The sequence below is a fragment of the Salvelinus alpinus genome, chromosome 19 (genome assembly GCF_045679555.1).
Source record: "Salvelinus alpinus chromosome 19, SLU_Salpinus.1, whole genome shotgun sequence".
Taxonomy (NCBI): domain Eukaryota; kingdom Metazoa; phylum Chordata; class Actinopteri; order Salmoniformes; family Salmonidae; genus Salvelinus; species Salvelinus alpinus.
The window spans coordinates 44716304-44740785 of record NC_092104.1 but is presented as its reverse complement, the minus strand read 5'-3'; the positions used below and the strand labels follow the sequence as shown (position 1 = coordinate 44740785).

Sequence of the window (24482 nt, the reverse complement as noted above, 5' to 3'; positions counted from 1 at the left end):
GTAGAAACATGCCAAACGATGTTTAAAATCAACCCTCTGGTTGTTTTTGTCATAAATAATAAATAATATTTCAACCGGACAAAAGCTTCGTCAATAGGAAAGGAGAAACAAGAAAGGCGCGTTCCCGATCAGGCGCATGGCTGATGTCTGGAAATTTCCACTATCCACTGATTGAAAGGGCTGTATCTCCCTCATTTTTCAGAGTAAAAGCCTGAAACAATGCCTAAAGACTGGCCACATGTAGAAGAAGCCATAGAGCTCGTGAACTGGGTCCTAAGTCTTTGTATGGTGGATAGGCTTTCAATGGAAAAACAGCCTTTCAAAATAATAGTACTTCCTGGTTGGATTTTCCTTGGGTTTTCGCTTGCCATATCAGTTCCGTTATACTCACAGAAATTATTTTAACAGTTCTGGAAACTTTAGAGTGTTTTCTATCCAAATCTACCAATTATATGCATATCCTAGCTTCTGGGCCTGAGTAGCAGGCAGTTTAATTCTGGCATGCTTTTCATCCAAAATTCCGAATGCTGCCCCCTACCCTAGTGAAGTTAAGTATAAATACTTCAAAGTACTTCAAAGTACTGCTTTATTGGGTATCTGCACTTTACTTTACTATTTCTTTTTTTGACAACATTTACTTCACTATATTCCTAAAGAAAATAATGTAGTTTTTACTCCATACATTTTCCCTGACACCCAAAAGTACTCGTTACGTTTTGAATGCTAAGCTGACAGGAAAATGGTCCAATTCATGCACTTATCAAGAGAACATGTGGTCATCCCTACTTCTGGCGAACTCACTAAACACAATAATAATAATTTGTAAATGAGTGTTCCCCCTGGCTATCAGTACATTTTAAGGAATTTGAAATGATTTATACTTTTACTTTTGATACTTAAGTATATTTAGAGCCAAATACTTTTATACTTTTACTTTTGTGTAGGCCAGTGACAAAAAACCCTCTTTAATACATTTTAAATTCAGGCTGTAACACAACAAAATGTGGAAAAAGTAAAGGGGTGTGAATACTTTCTGAAGGGACTTTATGTGTTAGTTAGAAAGAGGTGTATCTAATAGACAGAAGTCACGCTAGAGCAGATGCCATGTTTGAAGGCGTCAGTTTGGACCCTCCTTCCTCTTAACCTGTTTGAACACTTCTGCCACCAGCACAGGGCAGGTGCATGTTTATCATTGTCACAGAGTTCCTAAGAAGACAGGCAGTTGTAGGCGGCATAGAGCCAGTCCTTGTCCCAGCCTGCTACTGAGCTTCACAGACTTCCATGCCCGTGAAGCTTTGCTTCTTGGGTTCTGATGCTTTTCTCACATTCTTTCTTCATTCCCTTCTCTCGTTCTCTTTCTCCCCCAGGTTGGCCTTGGCAGTCCTCCGGCTGTAGTTGTCTCCCCACCCCCCCGCCATGCTGGCCTGCCTGCAGAGGAGGCAGAACCCTCCCATCCCATCCTCCCAGCACCCCCTGTGTGCTAGCAAGGCCCTGGAGCCGCCTCAAGCCCTCAGCCGAAAATGTAAGTCCACGACAAGGGGGGAAAAAGAAAGGTCAAGGGTTTTGTTAGGTTGACGTTATTTGTTGTTTCCAAATGTACAGTGCCTTTAGAAAGTATTCACACCCCTTGATTTTTTACTAGGGCTGTCCCCGACTAATGAATTCTTGGTCGACCAAGAGTCGTCTGTTCTGTCAACCAATCGATTGGTCAAAATGTTAAAATGTGTATTTTTACATATATAGACACACAGTTTGAATAAATTCAACTATATGTAGGCTACTGCGCTTGTCTGATGCTTTATGCACTTCGATGAAAAATTAAGAAACCCAAATTACTAAAGAGGGAGCCAGAGATCAATATAGGCTAAATAGAAGAAAAAACCTGTTCCCGAATTCCCCCCCCTCCCCTCCGCTGCCCGTTGCTACTGGCCTTAGCAGATTCTGCCGTTACGCTCCTGAAGTTGCTGGTAATAGGCTACACCAGCAGTCTGTAACCTTTTCCAATTGGTGTGCCATGTTATCGTACCATTTCTACTGATCTGCATGCCAATTCTGATTTTCATATGCACATTTCTTTGGAACAGTTTCATTTAATTTATAATAAAGTCTAAATATCTATAAATCAATGTCATGTGGTTAATCAAAATTCTATCTAAATGAAAATGATACGAATCTAAGAGTAACTTCTATTGCCATTGCCAATATGTAAAAATAGCCTACGTTAAGCCAACAAGTAAAAACATTGCAGCCCGCAGGTAGAAAATATCCCGATAAAGATAAATATCCTATAAATCACATTGGCTACGCATAGCCTGTCTGCAAGGAACTTGGAACATTGTATCAACAATTAACTTGATCCAAAATCTTGTGATAGCAAACTTGACACATTGTATAAAATATTCTGGGTCCTCAGTTTCCTGCGCCATTAAGCTCTAGACAGACAGCCACAGCTTGTCGGCTATTTGTGCAAGGTATAAGAAATAATCAGATAGGCCTATTTTATGACGTTTCCACCGGATCAGAGCATGACATTTTTTCTCCTTTCATGCTGAGTGGTTATAGAAAGCTGGAAATATTTTTCAAAGGAACTATTGTCATTCTCAATGGAGGTCAAACAGACTTTGTTTACTTGCTGTTTGATTCAAATAAAAAAATACTTTGAGAAGCTCCACGGTGATGGTGAGTTAAGTCAATCAGAAATGGTATCAGATCCCCAAATGGGCACATTTACAAGCCTACATTTGCGTGCAGGCCAGGTAGCCTAGGCCTACTGTACTTCTATGTATAAACAGGTGCGTGTCCTTACTCAAGATTGACAGGAGCACTCCAAACAAAAGACAATGAATAAATTGACAACTCGACCAGTCGACTAACTCGGGTCAGCTCTACTTTTTACAAAAAAATGTATGTTAGAAAGTGAGATTAAAATGGATTTAATTGTCCTTTTTTGTCAATGATCTACACACAATATTCTAATGTCATACTGGAAGGAAAAATTATACGATTATGAAAAATAAAACATCTTGATTAGATACGTATTCAACCTCTTTGGCAATGATTACAGCTATGAGAGTTTTTTGGTAAGTCTCCAAGAGCTTTGCATACCTGGATTGTACAATATTTGCCCATTTAGTCTTTAAAAAATTCAAGCTCTGTCAAGTTGGTTCTTGATCATCGCTAGACAGGCATTTTCAAGTCTTGCTATAGGTTTTCAAGGAGCAAACTGTAACTAGGCCACTCAGGAACATTTGAATGTCGTCTTAGTAAGCAACTCCAGTGTATGTTTGTAATTTTCCTGCTGAAAGATGAATTTGTTTCCAGTGTCTGTTGGAAAGCAGACTGAACCAGGTTTTTTTGTATCCCCCAAAAACTCCTTAGTCCATGCCGATGACAAGCATACCTATAACATGATGCAGCCACCACCATGATTGAAAATATCAAGAGTGCTACTCAGTGAAATGTTGGATTTGCACCAAACAATGCTTTGTATTCAGGACCAAAAGTTAATTTCTTTACCACATTTTTTGCAGTATTACTTTAGTGCCTTATTGCAAACAGGATGCATGTTTTGGAATAATTGTTTTCTGTACAGGTTTTCCTCTTTTCACTTTGTCATTTAGATTAGTATTGTGGAGTAACTTCAATGTTGTTGATCCATCCTCAGTTTTCTCCTATCACAGTCATTAAACTCTATAACTGTTTTAAAGTCACCATTGGCCTCATGGTGAAATCCCTGAGCGGTTTCCTTCCTCTCCAGCAGCTGAGTTAGGAAGGACGTCTGTATCTTTTTAGTGAGTGGGCGTAGTGGTACACCATCCAAAGTGTAATTAATAACTTCACCATGCTCAAAGGGATAGTCAGTGTCTGCTTTTTATTTTATTTTCACCCATCTACCAATAGGTGCCCTGCTTTGCGAGACTTTGGATAACGTCCCTGGTCTTTGTGTACCTTACAGATAATTGTATGTGTGTGGTACAGAGATGGGGTAGTCATTCAAAAATCATTTTAACCACTATTATTGCATGCAGAGTGAGTCTATGCCACTTATTATGTAACTTGTTAAGCACATTTTTACTCCACGTTGACATTATGGGATATTGTGTGTAGATCAGTGACACACAATCTCAATTTAATCCATTTTAAATTCACTCTGTAACACAACAAATGTGGAAAAAGTCAAGGCACTGTATTTGATGTGGCGTGCACTTACAGTAAAGTGAGACTTTGGGGTTGCCGTCTTGTGTTGTTCCTCATTGTGAAGAGAGGGACTGTTTAGCTGTGCTGACTGTGCAGTCCTGGCAACGCCGCGTTTGAACAGTGTTAGTGTTTAATGTGCCTCCCTTGCCCTGGGTGACCCTCGGGGACCCTCGGGGTGTGTAAACATTTACAGTGTCTGGCCCCTGCCTCTGCGGCCCGGTAGGCTGGCTGTAAAGCACCACAGCTGCTCTGTTTGAGGCCAGAACACAAGCCTCCAACTTCCCTCACATGAAACACTGTATGTCCATGGGAAGTTATGTAAAACGGGAGGGGAAAGAAACTAGAAACTGGTTTGGACCAGCTAAGGATTAAAGAAAGCTGCCGTATTCCCGCTGGAAGGTGAATTTCTGCCTAAATTCCCTGAAGCCTCAGGATTAACCCTTTAGTGGAACAAAACTGTCCTGTTTGTGTGTGTCGGGGTGGGGGGGGCGGTGGTGGAGAGGGGCTGTTACGCTTTTAGGCCACTAAATACTCTGGGAACGTTCTACGTTTGCGTGGCAGTCCTAGTACCTCACAAGCCGATTAAAGGGGAAGTAGAGAAGGATCACACTGACCTAGCAGTTTCTACCTCAGCTTAGGGAAGCTTAAAGGAACTATTGTACATGTAACAATTTCACCTGCTAATAGCCCTACTTTTCAATAGCGTATCACTAGTAGTAAAGGAAACATATTTCTCTGACTTCCGCATGCCACAATAAAATAGCTTTATTGGTCTGGCCAGCTTGTGTACACCTTTCACTGTTGCATGATTGATTCTTGTTTGCAAGGTTGACAACTTGTAACAGATGTTTTTTAAAGTACGATAAGGTTGTAAAGCGATTCTCAGCTTTCTCAAGTTTTTTTTTTTTAACACAAATATTATGGCTAAAAGGTTACATGTTACTCCTTTAATGGGGATAGCAGTGCCTGCTCCCCTTCCTCGCCCTACCCAGCTCCCAATTGAAAGGCTGTCGACGCCCCTGATTGGCTGTAGGGCAAGAAATTAAATACTAACCTGGGTCTGACAGGCCAATTAGCTTTCAACAATGTCCTTCCCTTGTTTGTGTCAATTATCAAAGGGGAGAGGTAAAGAGAGGACCTGGTTGTTCAGACCTACGCTAGTGTTTCCTGGTTCCATGAGGATGGAGCAGACCTATAGTGGAGTGAAGCCCGTCCAGTTGAGTGAATGAGAAAGTGATTAAGAGGGGAGAAATGAAGAGTGCGAGGACAAAAGAGGTCGGGCCTCGAATGGCCATCTTAATCGATTCCTTCCAATTTGGACAGGATTAGCCCACTTCCTCCCCGGACCTCTTATTGAAGAGCAGCCAGTGGGAGTCGGATTTGGAATCAATAGATAAAAATAACAGTTTCTCCTTGTCCCCCCTTCTGTCTCTCTGTCTCTCTGTCTCTCTGTCTCTCTGTCTCTCTGTCTCTCTGTCTCTCTGTCTCTCTGTCTCTCTGTCTCTCTGTCTCTCTGTCTCTCTGTCTCTCTCTCTCTCTCTCTCTCTCTCTCTCTCTCTCCACCTGTTAAATCCGTTGATGGAAAGATTACCACCGTGGCCACATTGAGGTTTATAATGAGTGTATTTGAGAAGACTGGCCTCCTTTCTGTCCCGGCGGAGGTGAGACTGTGTGTTGGATTTCAGAATTGTACTATACTCTATAGCCCTTGCCCCTCAATGAGAGAGGGGATTGTTCAGCCAGGCTCAAAAGGGGTTCGGAGGGGCAGATGTCGGCTTTGGCCGGGGGAACGTGGGCACACACTGAGCCTCCCTCGTGCAAAGCTAGGTCATCGTCGATCGATCACCCTTGGCCCAGTTAGAGATGAGGGACGAGGAGGGGGCGTTGTGGGGTAAGTTGACCCGGGCTCTCAGTAGAACGCTGCTGCCTGCTCTGCCTGCCTGAACGATTCCAACCGCTCACAGAGAGAAAGAGAGTGTGAGGGAGATTATTACCTGGCAGTGACAGGAGAGGGGAGCTGCTCTCCCATTTGCATCTTCTGTCCTTTGCACAAAAGCAGTGAGGAGGGTGGGTGGGTGCTTAGGAAAGCGGTGGTGGGTAGGGGGGGTGAGAGGGTATTAGAACCCCCCCCCCCCCTACATGTAAATGCCGAGGGGCTGCACAGTTCATTGATGTGACTCCCATTAAAAATACCTCATACCCTCAATAAAAAAAGACTTAACTGGCGGGAAGCATTCAGATCGGCTCGCCAGACAATCAATTTCCCCTGAGAGAAACGGGAGGCGGGGAGGAAGGGGGGGGGGGGCCCTTAAAAATATCAGTGTGTAGGTAGTATCACTGAGGAAGCCAAGCCAGGGAAAAAAGCCATATTACAACCTATGTGTTTTGATAATTGCATTGTTTGCAATATAACTTATAAGTTCATATCCTTTGCCACCGTTATATATAGGCCTGAGGCTGAGACAATAAGAAGACACAGTGGCAAGAAATTCAAATTCGATGTTTACATACACTTAGGTTGGAGTCATTAAAACTAGTTTTTCAACCACTCCACACATTTCTTGTTAACAAACTATAGTTTTGGCAAGTGGGTTAGGACATCTACTTTATTTACTTTTAAGTAATTCTTCCAAAAATTGTTTACAGACAGATTATTTCACTTATAATTCACTGTATCACAATTCCAGTGGGTCAGAAGTTTACATACACTTAGTTGACTTTGTGACTTTGTTAACTTTAAACAGCTTGGAAAATTCCAGAAAATTATGTCATGGCTTTAGAAGCTTCTGATAGGCTTATTTACATCATTTGAGTAATTTGGAGGTGTACCTGTGGATTTATTTCAAGGCCTACCTTCAAACTCAGTGCCTCTTTGCTTGACATCGTGGGAAAATCTAAAGAAATCAGTCAAGACCTCAGAAAAAGAATTGTAGACCTCCACAAGTCTGGTTCATCCTTGGGATCAATTTCAATTTCGAAACGCCTGAAGGTACCACGTTCATCTGTACAAACAATAGTATGCAAGTATAAACACCATGGGACCACGCAGTTGTCATACCGCTCAAGAAGGAGACGCGTTCTGTCTCCTAGAGATGAACGTACTTTGGTGCGGAAAGTGCAAATCAATCCCAGAACAACAGCAAAGGACCTTGTGAAGATGTTGGAGGAAACAGGTACAAAAGTATCTATATCCACAGTAAAACAAGTCCTATATCGACATAACCTGAAAGGCCGCTCAGCAAGGAAGAAGCCACTGCTCCAAAACCGCCAGAAAAAAGCCACTGCACATGGGGACAAAGATTGTACTTTTTGTAGAAATGTCCTCTGGTCTGATGAAACAAAAATAGAACTGTTTGGCCATAATGACCATCATTATGTTTGAAGGAAAAAGTGGGAGGCTAGCAAGCCGAAGAACACCATCCCAACCATGAAGCATGGTGGTGGCAGCATCATGATGTGGGGGTGCTTTGCTGCAGGAGGAACTGGTGCACTTCACAAAATAGATGGCATCATGAGGTAGGACAATTATGTGGATATATTGAAGCAACATCTCAAGACATCAGTCAGGAAGTTAAAGCTTGGTCGCAAATGGGTCTTCCAAATGGACAATGACCCCAAGCTGTGGAAAAATGGCTTAAGGACAACAAAGTCAAGGTATTGGAGTGGCCATCACAAAGCCCTGACCTCAATCCTATAGAAAATGTGTGGGCTGAACTGAAAAAGCGTGTGCGAGCAAGGAGGCCTACAAACCTGACTCAGTTACACCAGCTCTGTCAGGAGGAATGGGCCAAAAGTCACCCAACTTATTGTGGGAAGCTTGTGGAAGGCTACCTGAAACGTTTGACCCAAGTAAAATAATGTAAAAGCAATGCTACCTATTACTAATTGAGTGTACAGTATGTAAACGTTTGACCCACTGGGAATGTGATGAAAGAAATAAAAGCTTAAATAAATCATTCTCTTTACTATTATTTTGACATTTCACATTCTTAAAATAAAGCTGTGATCCTAACTGAAATACGACAGGTACTTTTTACTAGGATTAAATGTCAGGAATTGTGAAACTGAGTTTAAATGTATTTGGCTAAGGTGTATGTAAACTTCCGACTTCAACAGTACATGACCTACTACAGCACGGTAAAGCAAGTTAATGTTTCAGACCGTTTCGGACTACTAAACAACTATTGATTTAGAACCACAGAGATTTACCGCAAGTCGCAAAGAAAACAGGAGCTGCCTCCACTATTCCAGCACCACTTCAATTTCAATATTTCATCATCAAATCACCTATACAGTGACAACTAAGATACTTTTAGTCATGTATGTGGACACCTACTCGTCGCACATCTCATTACAAAATCATGGGCATTAATATGGAGTTGGTCTCCCTTTGCTGCTATAACAGCCTCCACTCTTCTGGGAATGCTTCCACTAGATGTTGGAGCATTGCTGCAGGGACTTGCTTCCATTCCTCCACAAGAGCATTAGTGAGGTCGGGCACTGATGTTGGGCGATTAGGCCTGGCTAGCAGTCAGCGTTCCAATTCATCCCAAAGGTGTTTGATGGGGTTGAGGTCAGGGCTCTGTGCCGGCCAGTCAAGTTCTTCCACACCGATCTCGACAAACCATTTCTGTATGGACCTAACTTTGTGCATGGGGGAAACAGGAAAGGGCCTTCCCCAAACGGAATCGTCTACAATGTAATTGTATGCTGTAGCGTTAAGATAACCTAGCCCCACACCATTATTCGATATCCACTAAACTTTACAGTTGGCACTATGAATTGTGGCAGGTAGTGTTCTCCTGGCACCCGCCTAACCGAACTCCTCTGTCGGACTGCCAGCTGGTGAAGCGTGATTCATCACTCCAGAGAACGTGTTTCAACCACTCCAGCCTACACTTGGCATTGCGCATGGTGATCTTTGGCTTGTGTGTGGCTGCTCAGCCATTGAAACCCATTTCATGAAGCCCCCGACGAACAGTTCTTGTACCAACGTTGCTTCCAGAGGCAGTTTGGAACTCGGTAGTGAGTGTTGCAACCGAGGTCAGACAATCGGTACACGCTACGAGCTTCATCACTCGGCGGTCCCGTTCTGTGAGCTTGTGTGGCCTAACACTTCGTGGCTGAGCCGTTGTTGATCCTAGACATTTCCATATCATAATAATAGCACTTACAGTTTACTGGGGCAGCTCTAGCAGGGCAGATATTTGACGAACTGACTTGTTGGAAAGGTGGCATCCTATGATGGTGCCATGTTGAAAGTCACTGAGCTCTTCAGTAAGACCATTCTACTGCCAATGCTTTTCTATGGAGATTGGGTGGCTGTGTGCTTGATTTTATACACCTGTCAGCAATGGGTGTGGCTGAAATAGCCAAATCACCTAATTTGAAGGGATGTCCACATACTTTTGTATATATCGTGTACCAAAAACAATTTAGTTCAATGGGTTTCTGTCTGTGTGCATGCGCGTGCGTGTTAGAGGTCGACCGAGTAATCGGAATGGCCGATTTAATTATGGTCGATTTCAAGTTTTCATAACAATCGGAAATCGGTAATTTTGGACGCCGATTTAGCCGATTCTTTTTATTAATATTTTTTATATATTTTTTTTACACCTTTTATTTAACTAGGCAAGTCAGTTAAGAACACATTCTTATTTTCAATGACGGCCTAGGAACGGTGGGTTAACTGCCTTGTTCAGGGGCAGAACGATAGATTTTTACCTTGTCAGCTCAGGGATTCAATCTTGCAACCTTACGGTTAGCAAGTCCAACGCTCTAACCACCTGCCTCACGAGGAGCCCGCCTGTTACGCGAATGCAGTAAGAATCCAAGTTAAGTTGCTAGCTAGCATTAAACTTAAATTATAAAAAAACAATCAATTAATCATAATCACTAGTTATAACTACACATGGTTGATGATATTACTAGTTTATCTAGCGTGTCCTGCGTTGCATATAATCGATGCGGTGTGCATTCGCGAAAAAGGACTGTCGTTGCTCCAACGTGTACCTAACCATAAACATCAATGCCTTTCTTAAAATCAATGCACAGAAGTATATATTTTTAAACCTGCATATTTAGCTAAAAGAAATCCAGGTTAGCAGGCAATATTAACCAGGTGAAATTGTGTCACTTCTCTTGCGTTCATTGCACGCAGAGTCAGGGTATATACAACAGTTAGGGCCGCCTGGCTCATTGCGAACTAATTTGCCAGAACTTAACGTAATTATGACATAACATTGAAGGTTGTGCAATGTAACAGGAATATTTAGACTGATGGATGCCACCCGTTAGATAAAATACGGAACGGTTCCATATTTCAGTGAAATAATTAATGTTTTGTTTTCGAGATGATAGTTTCCGGATTCGACCATATTAATGACCTAAGGCTCGTATTTCTATGAGTTATTATGTTATAATTAAGTCTATGATTTGATAGAGCAGTCTGACTGAGCGATGGTGGGCACCAGCAGGCTCGTAAGCATTCATTCAAACAGCACTTTCGTGCGTTTTGCCAGCAGCTCTGCTGTTTATGAATTCAAGCCTATCAACTCCCGAGATTAGGCTGGTGTAACCGATGTGAAATGGCTAGCTAGTTAACGGGGTGCGCGCTAATAGCGTTTCAAACGTCACTCGCTCTGAGACTTGGAGTAGTTGTTCCCCTTGCTCTGCATGGGTAACGCTGCTTCGAGGGTGGCTGTTGTCGGTGTGTTCCTGGTTCGAGCCCAGGTAGCGGCGAGGAGGGGGATGGAAGCTATACTGTTACACTGGCAATACTAAAGTGCCTATAAGAACATCCAATAGTCAAAGGGTAATGAAATACAAATGGTATAGAGAGTCCTATAATTCCTATAATAACTACAACCTAAAACTTCTTACCTGGGAATATTGAAGACTCATGTTTGGAACCACCAGCTTTCATATGTTCTCATGTTCTGAGCAAGGAACTTAAACGTTAGCGTTCTTACATAGCACATATTGCACTTTTACTTTCTTCTCCAACACTTTGTTTTTGCATTATTTAAACCAAATTGAACATGTTTCATTATTTATTTGAGGCTAAATTGATTTTATTGATGTATTATATTAAGTTAAAATAAGTATTGTTGTAATTGTCATTATTACAAATAAATTTAAAATAATTGCCCGATTTTAATCGGTATCGGCTTTTTTTGGTCCTCTAAAATCAATATCGGTATCGGCGTTGAAAAATCATAATCGGTCGACCTCGTGTGTGTGTGTGTGTGTGTGTGTGTGATTGAGTAGAAAAAAAACATGTTGACTTTCCCAGAAATGCCATCCTCCTCTCTTTCATGACTCTGTCATATAGTACACGCTTTTAGTTTTTGTTGTCCTAGGCTACCTGGCTAAAATGCTTGCTCGCTAGCCTAACTTATGTTCATCGGTAACGATGCACTAGGCCAGCTAGTTAACATTAGCCTACTACATCTAAATACATATTGAACTGTCATCTTCTCAGGCCAGGGGCACAACAATGTATGAATTTATGGTTGGATCAGAATCACCGTTATAATCATTTGATCGTACGGAGAACTAAGTAAAACCACAAGTCTAAATCCCTACCTCTATCCATGGCTAATTCAGGAAAGGGACCATTTTAGCTAGCTAGCCAGCCACCGGAGGACAATGACAAAGAGACACAACAATTCAAGTTTTTCTGTAAATTATGTTTGGCTTGTGATTGGATTGGTGTGAAGCCAAATCCAAACTGGCTTCCCTTGACACTTTTTTTTGGTGAGCCAGGACCATTCACAGTTGAGCTCACTCACTTTAGCTCAATGCTGATCGGCTATTATTATAAAAAATAAATATCAAGGGAAGCCAAGTGGTCTCTGGCTTCCCCTGCATTCAATGCTATGGGCAGCAACAATGTAATACTCTTTTTGACCAGACGGCACTTTAGATAGATGGCCTACACATACAGAGACAGAGGGGCTCTGTTTCTCTCCCTCGGATGCTTTCTCCAGTGAGATACATTTAGCCTCTTGCGAATTGAAGGAAAGTTATGAAACACAGAGACGAAAGAAACTGAGTGAATGTTTTTATCTTTCTGGCCGTGGAATTAAAAGGAGTGTGGAGGCATTACTTAAATTATAAATCATAGGCACTTGCTTTCAGCATCCCCAAATTCCCAGAGTATGTGGCTGCACTCTCCCTGCGCCAGGCCCTGTCATTTTTTATTAAATCTCCCTTTGTAGGTGACATTTGTAGCGTCCACCCCCCCCCCCCCCCATCATGTCTGTCTGCAGCTAATGTATACGCTGCCCTAGATGGAGGGGGGAGGAGACGGCGGTGGAGCCAAGGTCTCTCGTCAAGCACTTCCCCAGAGAGGGGAAGCCCAGTCAGAGGAGAGCGAGGGAAGGCCCTGGGCTTTTCGGGGAGAAGGATGCCACTCAGCCCCCTACCCCTGTGGAACTGGCCTCTCCCTAGAAAGGGAGGTGTGGACAGAGAAGGATTCTGAGGTTTGAGTTAGTAGATCTAAGAGGGCTGGGCAGGAGGGACCGCAGCACGCAGCAGCCCTTCCATAGCACCTCTTTCTAGTCCCAGACAGAAGCCACTGTACTGTACTCTCTACAGCATTTCACCTACATGATTTCAGTCTACAATTTGACAAGGATGTAAGAATGTGTCCAGGCCATTTTATTCTCTGTAACGTCATTTATTTTCTTGTATGGTGGGTTTAATGTTGGCAAGATAAGCAGGAGTGACGATGACGCTCGTGGCTATCCATATGGTGTGTTTGTGACAGGCCTGTCAGAATGGGTTCTGTACGTTGGTGGGTTCTTCTTTTCCCCGGTCGGACCGCCGTAGGTCCTTCCCTCGTTAGACCGCACATGTCACAGCCGCTCCTGTGTCTGCCCCGTGATTGGATCAGACCTCTCGGGCTCTGTCCTGTGATTGGATCAGACTTCAGGTTCAATCTGTGTCTCCCTGTCATGCCTCCAGCCAACAGCAGGCCCTGGCTCTAAACCCAATGTCCAGAAGGCATGCTGACATCATCATCCAGCAGGCCTTGGAAGCCAATCGGGGAGGTGCATGGAGAATGAGTAGAACAAGAAATAAAAGAATGGGAATGTCAGTTCTAGTCATTCTTTTTCGATGCTGATATTCTGTGGGCCCTGGTCAAAAAGTAGTGTACTATATAGACACAGCCTATGTTCCAGATAATGACTCCAGTCTCTCGCTCTCTCTCTCTCTCTCGCTCTCTCTCTCGTGTTTGAGCCAGAGGTAGACATGACAGTAGAATTACCCTTCCATATCCAATTTGAGTACTGTACCTCCACGACCTGTTAAGTGGGGAGAGAAAGGGAAAGGGTTTCTGTAGAATATTTAAATGTGGTCACGAGTGGCAGCAGAAATAACAACCTTTTCCCTGATTGCCTGTGAGCCTGGAGGGAGAGAGGATTGGAGTGGAAATGGAGAGAGGAGGAGAGAGCAAGGGAGGGTATAGAAGAGGGAGAGAAGCAGCGGTGGACCCGGGGAGAATCTGCATGCACTTGACCTTTCCCCACTGATTGAACTGCCTCTCTTCCATCCCCTGTTTGGAATTCCACAGACTCACTGCACATTGCCGGCCTGCCGCCGTCATTATTCCACTTATTCCGCTTTAGCGGAAAGAGAGGTCAGAATGATTTTTTTCAAAATGAGAGGTGATTGACAGCCAAGCGTTCCATGCTCCACCCCCTGCCCACACTCCCTGATATACACTCTTCTCAGTATGCCTAAGTGTATCTCTACAACAGCCAACCATAAAAAATTGGTGCATTTAGAATGCACCAATTTGTTTTCATGAGGTAACAACTTTACCTACACTTGATTGAGCTTGCTTGGAACCAATGGAATAGTCCCAAAAGTTCAAACCCGCCCTAATTTGGCACTAAAGGAAGGTGTTTAAAAAAAAGAAAGATAACAAAGACTATTTGAACCCAGGTCTGAGCATGGTTTTGAGAACCTGCACAGTCTGAGCAAACAGTACAAGCATCAGCAGCCTGTCTCATGCTCACTGCCACTCTGTTGTGCCAGGATGGTGGAGGGCATCTCAGCGCTGGCACTCAGATGATCATTTCCGGCGGGCCGCATCCCACAGTGCCATGCCTCTTTGCTCTGCCCTCTGCCGTCTGTTAATGGGGCAAGTAGGTGGCGTGGGGGTGTGGAGTATTGTTACTGCATAGTGCGGTTAGGCTCTGGGAGGCAGGCCACCGCTCTAGTTTTGGCCACAGTGGGACTTGGTTTAGAAACATACTGTCGGCTCCCGTTCCAAGCCAAACCCCCTCCCAGCAAGCTGGCATTTGCGCATCGCAGGTGCATGACAGTGGCACCATATTACTAGTAGGGGAAGGAGTGTCCACGGCCCCTGCTGTCCCACAGGAAATGACATGGTAGCCCCCGCCATCTCTTGAGCTGAGCACTCAGTGGGCTGGAGCGTAGGATGCTGCGGAGGTGTTGCACATTGGTATCATGGGGGCTGTGAGATTCTGTTGTCACTGCCAAGATTAGGACTCTTTCTTCATAAACAATGTTGTAATGCTCTTATTAACGACACCATCTCTCGGATGAATCATTTTACAGTTGCTGTCCATATCCAGCACTGTCTATGGTGACTGAGACGGTTTTCCCCTGGCCTCTGTTCATTCAGTCCAGTTAAGGATGACAAAGGGATGGACTGAGAAGATGGACAGAGAGGAGAGGGTTGGACAGAGAGGAGAGGGTTGGACAGAGAGGAGAGGGTTGGACAGAGAGGAGAGGGTTGGACAGAGAGGAGAGGGTTGGACAGAGAGGAGAGGGTTGGACAGAGAGGAGAGGGTTGGACAGAGAGGAGAGGGTTGGACAGAGAGGAGAGGGTTGGACAGAGAGGAGAGGGTTGGACTGAGAGAGGAGAGGGTTGGACTGAGAGAGGAGAGGGTTGGACTGAGAGAGGAGAGGGTTGGACTGAGAGAGGAGAGGGTTGGACTGAGAGAGGAGAGGGTTGGACTGAGAGAGGAGAGGGTTGGACTGAGAGAGGAGAGGGTTGGACTGAGAGAGGAGAGGGTTGGACTGAGAGAGGAGAGGGTTGGACTGAGAGAGGAGAGGGTTGGACTGAGAGAGGAGAGGGTTGGACTGAGAGGAGAGGGTTGGACTGAGAGGAGAGGGTTGGACTGAGAGGAGAGAGGGTTGGACTGAGAGAGGAGAGGGTTGGATTGAGAGAGGAGAGGGTTGGACTGAGAGAGGAGAGGGTTGGACTGAGAGAGGAGAGGGTTGGACTGAGAGAGGAGAGGGTTGGACTGAGAGAGGAGAGGGTTGGACTGAGAGAGGAGAGGGTTGGACTGAGAGAGGAGAGGGTTGGACAGAGAGAGGAGAGGGTTGGACAGAGAGGAGAGGGTTGGACTGAGAGGAGAGGGTTGGACTGAGAGAGGAGAGGGTTGGACAGAGAGGAGAGGGTTGGACTGAGAGAGGAGAGGGTTGGACTGAGAGAGGAGAGGGTTGGACTGAGAGAGGAGAGGGTTGGACTGAGAGAGGAGAGGGTTGGACTGAGAGAGGAGAGGGTTGGACTGAGAGAGGAGAGGGTTGGACTGAGAGAGGAGAGGGTTGGACTGAGAGAGGAGAGGGTTGGACTGAGAGAGGAGAGGGTTGGACTGAGAGAGGAGAGGGTTGGACTGAGAGAGGAGAGGGTTGGACTGAGAGAGGAGAGGGTTGGACTGAGAGAGGAGAGGGTTGGACTGAGAGAGGAGAGGGTTGGACTGAGAGAGGAGAGGGTTGGACTGAGAGAGGAGAGGGTTGGACTGAGAGAGGAGAGGGTTGGACTGAGAGAGGAGAGGGTTGGACTGAGAGAGGAGAGGGTTGGACAGAGAGGAGAGGGTTGGACTGAGAGAAGAGCGGGTTGGACAGAGAGGAGAGGGTTGGACTGAGAGAGGAGAGGGTTGGACAGAGAGAGGAGAGGGTTGGACAGAGAGAGGAGAGGGTTGGACTGAGAGAGGAGAGGGTTGGACTGAGAGAGGAGAGGGTTGGACTGAGAGAGGAGAGGGTTGGACTGAGAGAGGAGAGGGTTGGACTGAGAGAGGAGAGGGTTGGACTGAGAGAGGAGAGGGTTGGACTGAGAGAGGAGAGGGTTGGACTGAGAGAGGAGAGGGTTGGACTGAGAGAGGAGAGGGTTGGACTGAGAGAGGAGAGGGTTGGACTGAGAGAGGAGAGGGTTGGACTGAGAGAGGAGAGGGTTGGACTGAGAGAGGAGAGGGTTGGACTGAGAGAGGAGAGGGTTGGACTGAGAGAGGAGAGGGTTGGACTGAGAGAGGAGAGGGTTGGACTGAGAGAGGAGAGGGTTGGACTGAGAGAGGAGAGGGTTGGACTGAGAGAGGAGAGGGTTGGACTGAGAGAGGAGAGGGTTGGACAGAGAGAGGAGAGGGTTGGACAGAGAGAGGAGAGGGTTGGACTGAGAGAGGAGAGGGTTGGACAGAGAGAGGAGAGGGTTGGACTGAGAGAGGAGAGGGTTGGACTGTGAAAACACTTGAGCGAATGTTGGCCACAGCACAATGCTAAAAGCATGGCTCCTAAAGAACCTTTAACTTGAATTATTGTGGCCCATCTTAACTGTGTTGTATATGCGTGTACGTGCGTGCGCGTGTACACTTTTTTATCCCATGTGTAACTCTGTGTTTGTGTCGCACTGCTTTGCTCTATCTTGGCCAGGTTGCAGTTGTAAATGAGAACTTGTTCTTAACTGGCCTACCTGGTTAAATAAAGGTGAAATAAATAAAAACTGTGTCAGAGGGTCAGCCATCCAAGCTATTAGACCTAGAGCAGTGTTCAGTAACTGTCAGAGGGTCGGCCATCCAAGCTATTAGACCTAGAGCAGTGTTCAGTAACTGTCAGAGGGTCGGCCATCCAAGCTATTAGACCTAGAGCAGTGTTCAGTAACTGTGTGAGAGGGTCAGCCATCCAAGCTATTAGACCTAGAGCAGTGTTCAGTAACTGTGTGAGAGGGTCGGCCATCCAAGCTATTAGACCTAGAGCAGTGTTCAGTAACTGTCAGAGGGTCGGCCATCCAAGCTATTAGACCTAGAGCAGTGTTCAGTAACTGTCAGAGGGTCGGCCATCCAAGCTATTAGACCTAGAGCAGTGTTCAGTAACTGTCAGAGGGTCGGCCATCCAAGCTATTAGACCTAGAGCAGTGTTCAGTAACTGTCAGAGGGTCGGCCATCCAAGCTATTAGACCTAGAGCAGTGTTCAGTAACTGTCAGAGGGTCGGCCATCCAAGCTATTAGACCTAGAGCAGTGTTCAGTAACTGTCAGAGGGTCAGCCATCCAAGCTATTAGACCTAGAGCAGTGTTCAGTAACTGTGTGAGAGGGTCGGCCATCCAAGCTATTAGACCTAGAGCAGTGTTCAGTAACTGTGTGAGAGGGTCGGCCATCCAAGCTATTAGACCTAGAGCAGTGTTCAGTAACTGTAAGAGGGTCGGCCGTCCAACCTATTAGACCTAGAGCAGTGTTCAGTAACTGTGTCAGATGTGTAACATGGATGGAGTGTTTTTGCTGACCCTGACTGTCACCTCTGCTCTGGGGGTCCCTGAGGGCTAAAAGGAACCATTCAAACCACACATCCAAATGAAATTCCTTACTCATATATCCAGACCACAGTATCCATCCATATTGGACAGTGATTTGAGTCAATGGAGGGTGTTTCTTTTCTGAAAAGCTGTAATCTTTACTGCTGCTTTCTATCTGTCGGTCTGTTTCGGCTCTTCCCCCTTTTTCTCTCTCTGTCGCTCTCCTAAATCTTTGGCCTTTCTCTTTCCCCTTCTCGCTCCCTTGCTCGTTCCCTCCCTCCCTCTAGCTTCCTCTCCTTCTCCCTGTCTCTCTCTCTTCCCTGGCTGCTGGTGTAGTGCAGACAGCCGGGGCCTTGTTGTCTGTGCAGTGTTAAATATTAATTGGGAATCAGTGGAGGACTTGTCTCCTAAATGATAGAACAGAAGGGCCCGGGCTTTTGCCTCAGGCAGCCTGCGGGTGCCTCTCTTCTCCCATTTGCGTGCAGGCCCGCGAACCAGCGCTTCCTCCAGTCTGACAGCCCTGCCCAGGGCCGCCTCCCCCCCCATCTCCCTCCCTCTCTCCCTTTCCCACCCTCTGCTGCTCCGTTCAGCTCTGCCTCATCTCTTACCTCTGTCTCTGTGTGCTCCTACAATCTCCAGTCCTCAGGTCCCGTACTCAAACTCTGGGTTTGGTTGTGTACGTGGAGGGGGTGTGTGTGTGCGCGCGTGCTGCCGCCAGCTCTCGGGTCCATTTCTAGGCTTCCGAGGGAATAGTGTAGCACAGTGGCAAATACTACTGAAGGACAGCGGCCAGGACAGGAGAGGTGCCTCGTTGTCATCACAGGTGATATAGACGGGTACAGTGTGCATGTGCGCTGCTTAACACAGAGCCTCCCTTTGTCCCTGTTTATCAGGGCTATCATCTGGAGAGGTGTGAAGAGATGAAACAAGTGCCCCAGTGCATGCTGGTCCGTTGGCTGTGGGTGACCCCTATGTCTCAGGGATCATTAGCGTATATATATATACATTTTAAAAAGGCCATTAGTACTGTTTTGGAATTGGAAACCAGTCTGGGTTGATATTGAATGTTGGCTCTTTATCCCTCTGCTCTGGAGTGCAGCTTCAAACACAGAACATAATGCAATGGGGGGGGCATTGTGTTGGAGGGGGCAGGGCTGGACGGGGACTAGAGAGGGAGATAAATAGTGCGGGAGGAAGAGACAGAGAGAGAGGGAGGGAGAGAGCAGGGGGCTGGGGTGACTTTGATGCCACAGGAATGAGTTCACAGGTTCCTGAGCACAGGCCTAATCGCACATGACAATATCGGCTGGTGTGCCAGTCGCAACACATAACCGCCCGCCGCTAGCTAGTGCTGCTGACTCGGGGTATTTGCTGATAACGCTCTGCATTCTAGACCATGCTGTGTGCACAATGAGGGTGGCCCAGGCTTGCCTCAGGGAGAGGGGCAGTCTCGTCACAGCCATACTCCAATCGAATCGAAGGACAGGCCGGTGAATAAAGTAATTTTCCTTTCAATTTCTAATTTATTATGTCACCCGTTGGGCCCCATAAATTATTGCAAATGGAAAAGAAAAAGACTGGCGAGGCTCAGGGCTTGAAATGAGATTGGGGCTACAGGCTTTGCCGGCGGTGTGAGATGAACCATTTTCAGTTGTTTTTTTTCTACAGGATTGATTGGAACACTCTTTTTGTCTTTCATGGGAACAAACAACGAAGCATAGCTCTTTTTGTTTGGCCTGTTTTGTTTGTCGGGTATCGCGTGAAGTGTGGGGGTTAACATGTTGCCCCAGATTCTCTGTTTGTTTGGTGCACAAGCCGCTGTCCCACAATAGAGCCGACATGGCTGCTGCTGCTGACAGACTGCATTCTTCCTCCCCAGCCAGCACAAAGAGGGACCGGCTCGGCCAGCTCTCACTCTCTTCTTTCTCTCTCTCTCTCTCTCTCTCTTTCATTCTCTCTCCTTGTGTCTCTTTACTCTCTCTCTGTGTGTGTGTCTCTCTCTCTCGCTCTCTCTCTGTCTCTGTGCCTCGCTCTCTGTGTGTCTCTCTCTCTCTCTCTCTCTCTCTCTCTCTCTCTCTCTCTCTGTCTCTCTCTCTGTCTCTCTCTTTCTCTGTCTCTCTCTGTGTCTCTCTCTGTGTCTCTCTCTGTGTCTCTGTCTCTCTCTGTATGTGTCTCTCTGTCTCTGCCTGTTGTTGTTGGTCTAGCTAGCTGCTCAAACAGGGAGATGGAGGGCTAGAATCGCTGTTTTAATATAGTCAGCAACCTCCTTTTTATCCTTAGGGATTAAACATAAATATTTGGCACAATCTGAAATGGCAGCCTACTCCCTATGTAGTGCACTACTCTTGACTAGGGCCCAAATGGAATAGGGTGCATACAGGCTGTCCATGACACACGACACACTGCACAAACAACGCTGAGCTTTAGTTTTGAGTACTTTATTAGGATCCACATTGGCTGCTGCTAACATAGTAGCTACTCGTCTTGGGGTCCACACGAAATGTAAAACTCGGCATGATACGAAACGTCAATAGACAGTAACAACTCAAGGGCAGAACTACATGGAGCCAAGATGACCAACAACAAGAAATATCCATGAATATTTAGCAAGATACGGCAACTTCATTGAATATTCAGCCATAGGAGTTCTTTGACCGTGACATATGGAAATGGTCTTTCTGTATATTAAAATGACTACAGAGGCACCATAATGACATGGCCACCAGCGCTACTAGGATTCGTCCTCCTTCTAATAATAATCCTATAAATGATAAGAGGAATGCCAGGTCAAGTGGAGCTGTAGCAGTGGTGTGTGCAGGGCTCTGCAGGGCAGGAATGCTGTGGTGCTTTCCCATGCTGTTGCTTTTCCTCTGCCGGCTGCGTTTGAGACGAGGCTCTGCTCTAGGCTCGGCTGGGCTTGAGACGAGGCTCTGCTCCAGGCTCGGCTGGGCTTGAGACGAGGCTCTGCTCTAGGCTCGGCTGGGCTTGAGACGAGGCTCTGCTCTAGGCTCGGCTGGGCTTGAGACGAGGCTCTGCTCTAGGCTCGGCTGGGCTTGAGACGAGGCTCTGCTCCAGGCTCGGCTGGGCTTGAGACGAGGCTCTGCTCTAGGCTCGGCTGGGCTTGAGACGAGGCTCTGCTCCAGGCTCGGCTGGGCTTGAGACGAGGCTCTGCTCTAGGCTCGGCTGGGCTTCAGACGAGGCTCTGCTCCAGGCTTGGCTGGGCTAATGCAGCCCGAGAGCGGACAAATGGAAAGTGACACTTGTGTGTGTAGAATGGTATTTGTGGTGACTCTTTGACTACAGATAATAAAGTGTTCGCCCGAGGTGATTTCACTCGGCGAGCACCCCCAATGGAACTCACTTACTCAGGGAGAGAGAAGAGACGTGGAGCAGGGGTAGAGGGAGGGGTGGAGACTGAAAGATAGGAGGAAAGGAGGTAGAGGGAAGGAGAAAATCCAGACTTCTTCAAATGATGCACGGTGTTAGTTACTAGAGGAAGTGAGGTTCAGCTGAAGCGCTGAGGTTTGGGGGATATGTTCTGAAAGGGATGGTGTATGTGCGTGCGAGCGTGCGCATGTGTGTTAGGCCCTGTGTACAGTGGAATTCTTCAGAAACAATCAATCCTCAGTCATTTCTCCTACAGCCCATAAAAAGCAGGTTGCTACATCAAACCAGCTAATTATACTGAACCAAAATATAAACACAAAGATTTGACTGAGTTACAGTTTATAGAAGGACATCAGTTCATTGAAATAAATGAATTAGGTCCTAATCTATGTATTTCACATGACTGGTGTCATTACACGTGGTCTGCGGTTGTGAGGCAGGTTAGACGTACTGCCAAATTCTCTTAAACGATGTTGGAAGCAGCTTATGGTAGAGAAATGAACATTAAATTCTCTGGCAACAGCTCTAGTGGACACTCCTGCAGTCAGCTTGGGTTGTGTGACAAAACTGCACATTTTAAAGTGGCCTTTTATTGCCCCCAGCACAAGGTGCACCTGTGTAATGATATTGCCGCTTAATCAACTTCTTGATATACCACACCTGTCAGGTGGATGGATTATCTTGGCAAATGAGAAATGCTCACTAACAGGGATGTAAACACATTTGTGCATAACATTTGAGAGAAATTAGCTTTTTGTGAGTGTGATTGTTTTTTAAATTTCAGCTCATGAAACATGGAACCAACACTTTACATGTTGGGTTTAAATTTTGGTTCAGTGTATTTTGATCTAGCGCTATATACAGTGCCTAGTGAAAGTCTTCACACCCATTGCACAATCTTCACATGTTGCTGCCTTAAAAGCTGAAGATGTATTAAATTGGGTTGTTTTCCCACCGATGTACACAACCTACTTCACATTTTCAAAGTGAAAGAAAAATGCAATAACATTTTCTTAAAAAAATTAAATATGTCTTGATTGCATATGTCTTCACTCCCCATAGTGAATACTTGATGGATGCACCTTTGGCAGCCATTACAGCTGTGAATAATTTTGAACCAGATTCTACCAGTGGCGCGAATTGATGGATGCCAAGGGAAGCCAGGCTCCCCAAATAATTGGCTATGTAATGTATCTTTCATATCACTGTGTTTCATAACTTTCCTTCAATTTGCAAGAGGCTGACTGTATCTCTCCGGAGAAAGCATCCGAGCGAGTGAAACAGCGCCCCTCTCTCTCTGTATGCGTAGGCCATCTATCTGATGCTGTCTGGTCAAAAAGACTATAACATTGTTGTCGCCCATAGCATTGAATGCAGGGGAAGCCAGCGAGCATTTGACCTCCCTTGATAAAAAAAGTATAAAAGAATAGCCAATCAGCATTGAGCTAAACTGAGTGAGTTCAACTGTGAATGGTCCTGGCGCACCAAAAAAAAAAGTGTCAATGGAAGCCAGTTTGGATTTGGCTTCCCACCAATCACATCACATCAAAAGCAAAACTTAATTGATGGAAAAAAGTATAATTGTTGCATCTCATGTTGTTTTCCTCCGGTGTCTAGATAGTTGCTAGCTAGCTAAAATTGTCCCTTTCCTAAATTATCCGTGAACGGCGATAGGGATTTGGATTTGGACACAATGTATACATTGTGCCCCTGGCCTGAGAGGATGGTAGTTCAATATGTAGCTTGATGTAATTGTCTAATGTTAACTAGCTGCCTTATCGTTGCCCATGAAAGGAAGTTAGGCTAGCGAGCTAGCATTTTAGCCATACCCATAACATGATGCAGCCACCACCATGCTTGAAAAGAGTGGTACTCAGTATTGTGTTGTGTTGGATATGCCCCAAACATAACGCTTTGTATTCAGGACATAAAGTCAGTATCTTTGCCACATTTTTTGCAGTTTTACTTTTACCTTGTTGCAAACATGAATGCATGTTTTGGAATATTTTTATTCTCTACAGGCTTCCTTCTTTTCATTCTATCATTTAGATTAGTTTTGTGGAGTAACTGCAATGTTATGATTCATCCTCAGGTTTCTCCTGTCACAGCCATTAAACTCTGTAAATGTTGTAAAGTCACCTCTGGCCTCATGGTGAAATCCCTGAGCGGTTTCCTTCCTCTCTGGCAAGGTAGGAATGATGCCTGTATCTTTGTAGAGACTGGGTGTATTGAGACACCATCCAAAGTGTAATTAATAACTTCACCATGCCCATCTACCAATAAGTGCTCTTCTTTGCGAGGCATTGGAAAACCTTCCTGGTCTTTGTGGTTGAATCTGTGTTTGAAATTCACTGCTCAACTGAGGGACCAGAAATCATGTTAATCACTATACAACTTATGTGACTTGTTCAGCAAATGTTTACTTATTTAAGCTTGCCATAACAAATGGGTTGAATACCCGACTCCAGAAACGATGTCTAAAAACATAATTCCACTTTGGTATTATGGGGTGTCTCATCTAAATTTGATCCATTTTAAATTCAGGCTGTAACATAACAAAATGTGGGGAAAGTCGAGGGGTATGAATACTTTCTGAAGGCACTGTATTTACAGACACTGTAGTAAATTATTGCCTAATCATATTTAAGTACATTTCCTTGAACAGTGATTGGCCACGTGATTGGCAGTTCGGCAGCCTACTCTATTTCATTGAGCCCACACATAGGCCTACTGTACTGTAGATGCACTTGATCTCGCAGGCCCAACTAGGGGAGGAGTGGTAGGCTACTGAACTTGAATCGGCGAGTTCTGAGAGTGTGTGAATAATGTGACAGAGGTGCTTTTAATATAACAGGTAGGCTGACGCATACAAAGCAGAATGACGGCCGTTTCCAAATAATCTGCGGGGGGAAAAATATATTTGTATCTCAAAGTTCTGTCTGACCGCCCGGTCCCGTCCTCAGCATGAAAAAATGCAGACCGCGCCGCATTGATCTCTGTCGGGAATGCAGCCCTCTACAAAATGTTTAGTCATTTTTGTTTCACTTTGAAAATCGGGAGTAGGTTGTGGACATCGGTACAATTCTTTTTTGAATTTATTCCCTTTAAATTTCAAGGCAGTAAAATGTGAAGACTGTGTACGGAGTGTGTAGACTTATTAGATGTTGTATCAAGATTTTGGGGGGGGGGAACAAATGCTAAAATGAGGAGAAAATGGTCTTGTCTACTTGTTAAAGCTAATGTATTACAGTGAAGTTTATCTCCCAGACCTAAGCTTATACAGATCAAACCAAGACTAACCTAAGATACTCCAGTATACTGAGACCCTGAGAAAAGGAAAGGTGCTCACAGTG

General features: G+C 45.4%; 1 protein-coding gene across 1 annotated transcript in view; it reads left to right on the top strand.

Annotated features, from left to right (window-relative positions):
* Positions 1 to 24482, top strand: part of LOC139545704 (protein FAM222A-like) — an 86446-nt gene that overhangs the window by 48465 nt on the left and 13499 nt on the right. Inside the window, exon 2 of the mRNA XM_071353753.1 lies at positions 1368 to 1522. Within this exon, the coding sequence (XP_071209854.1) occupies positions 1417 to 1522 (106 nt within the window). The 5' untranslated portion in view covers positions 1368 to 1416. The remainder of the gene's footprint in view (positions 1 to 1367; positions 1523 to 24482) is intronic.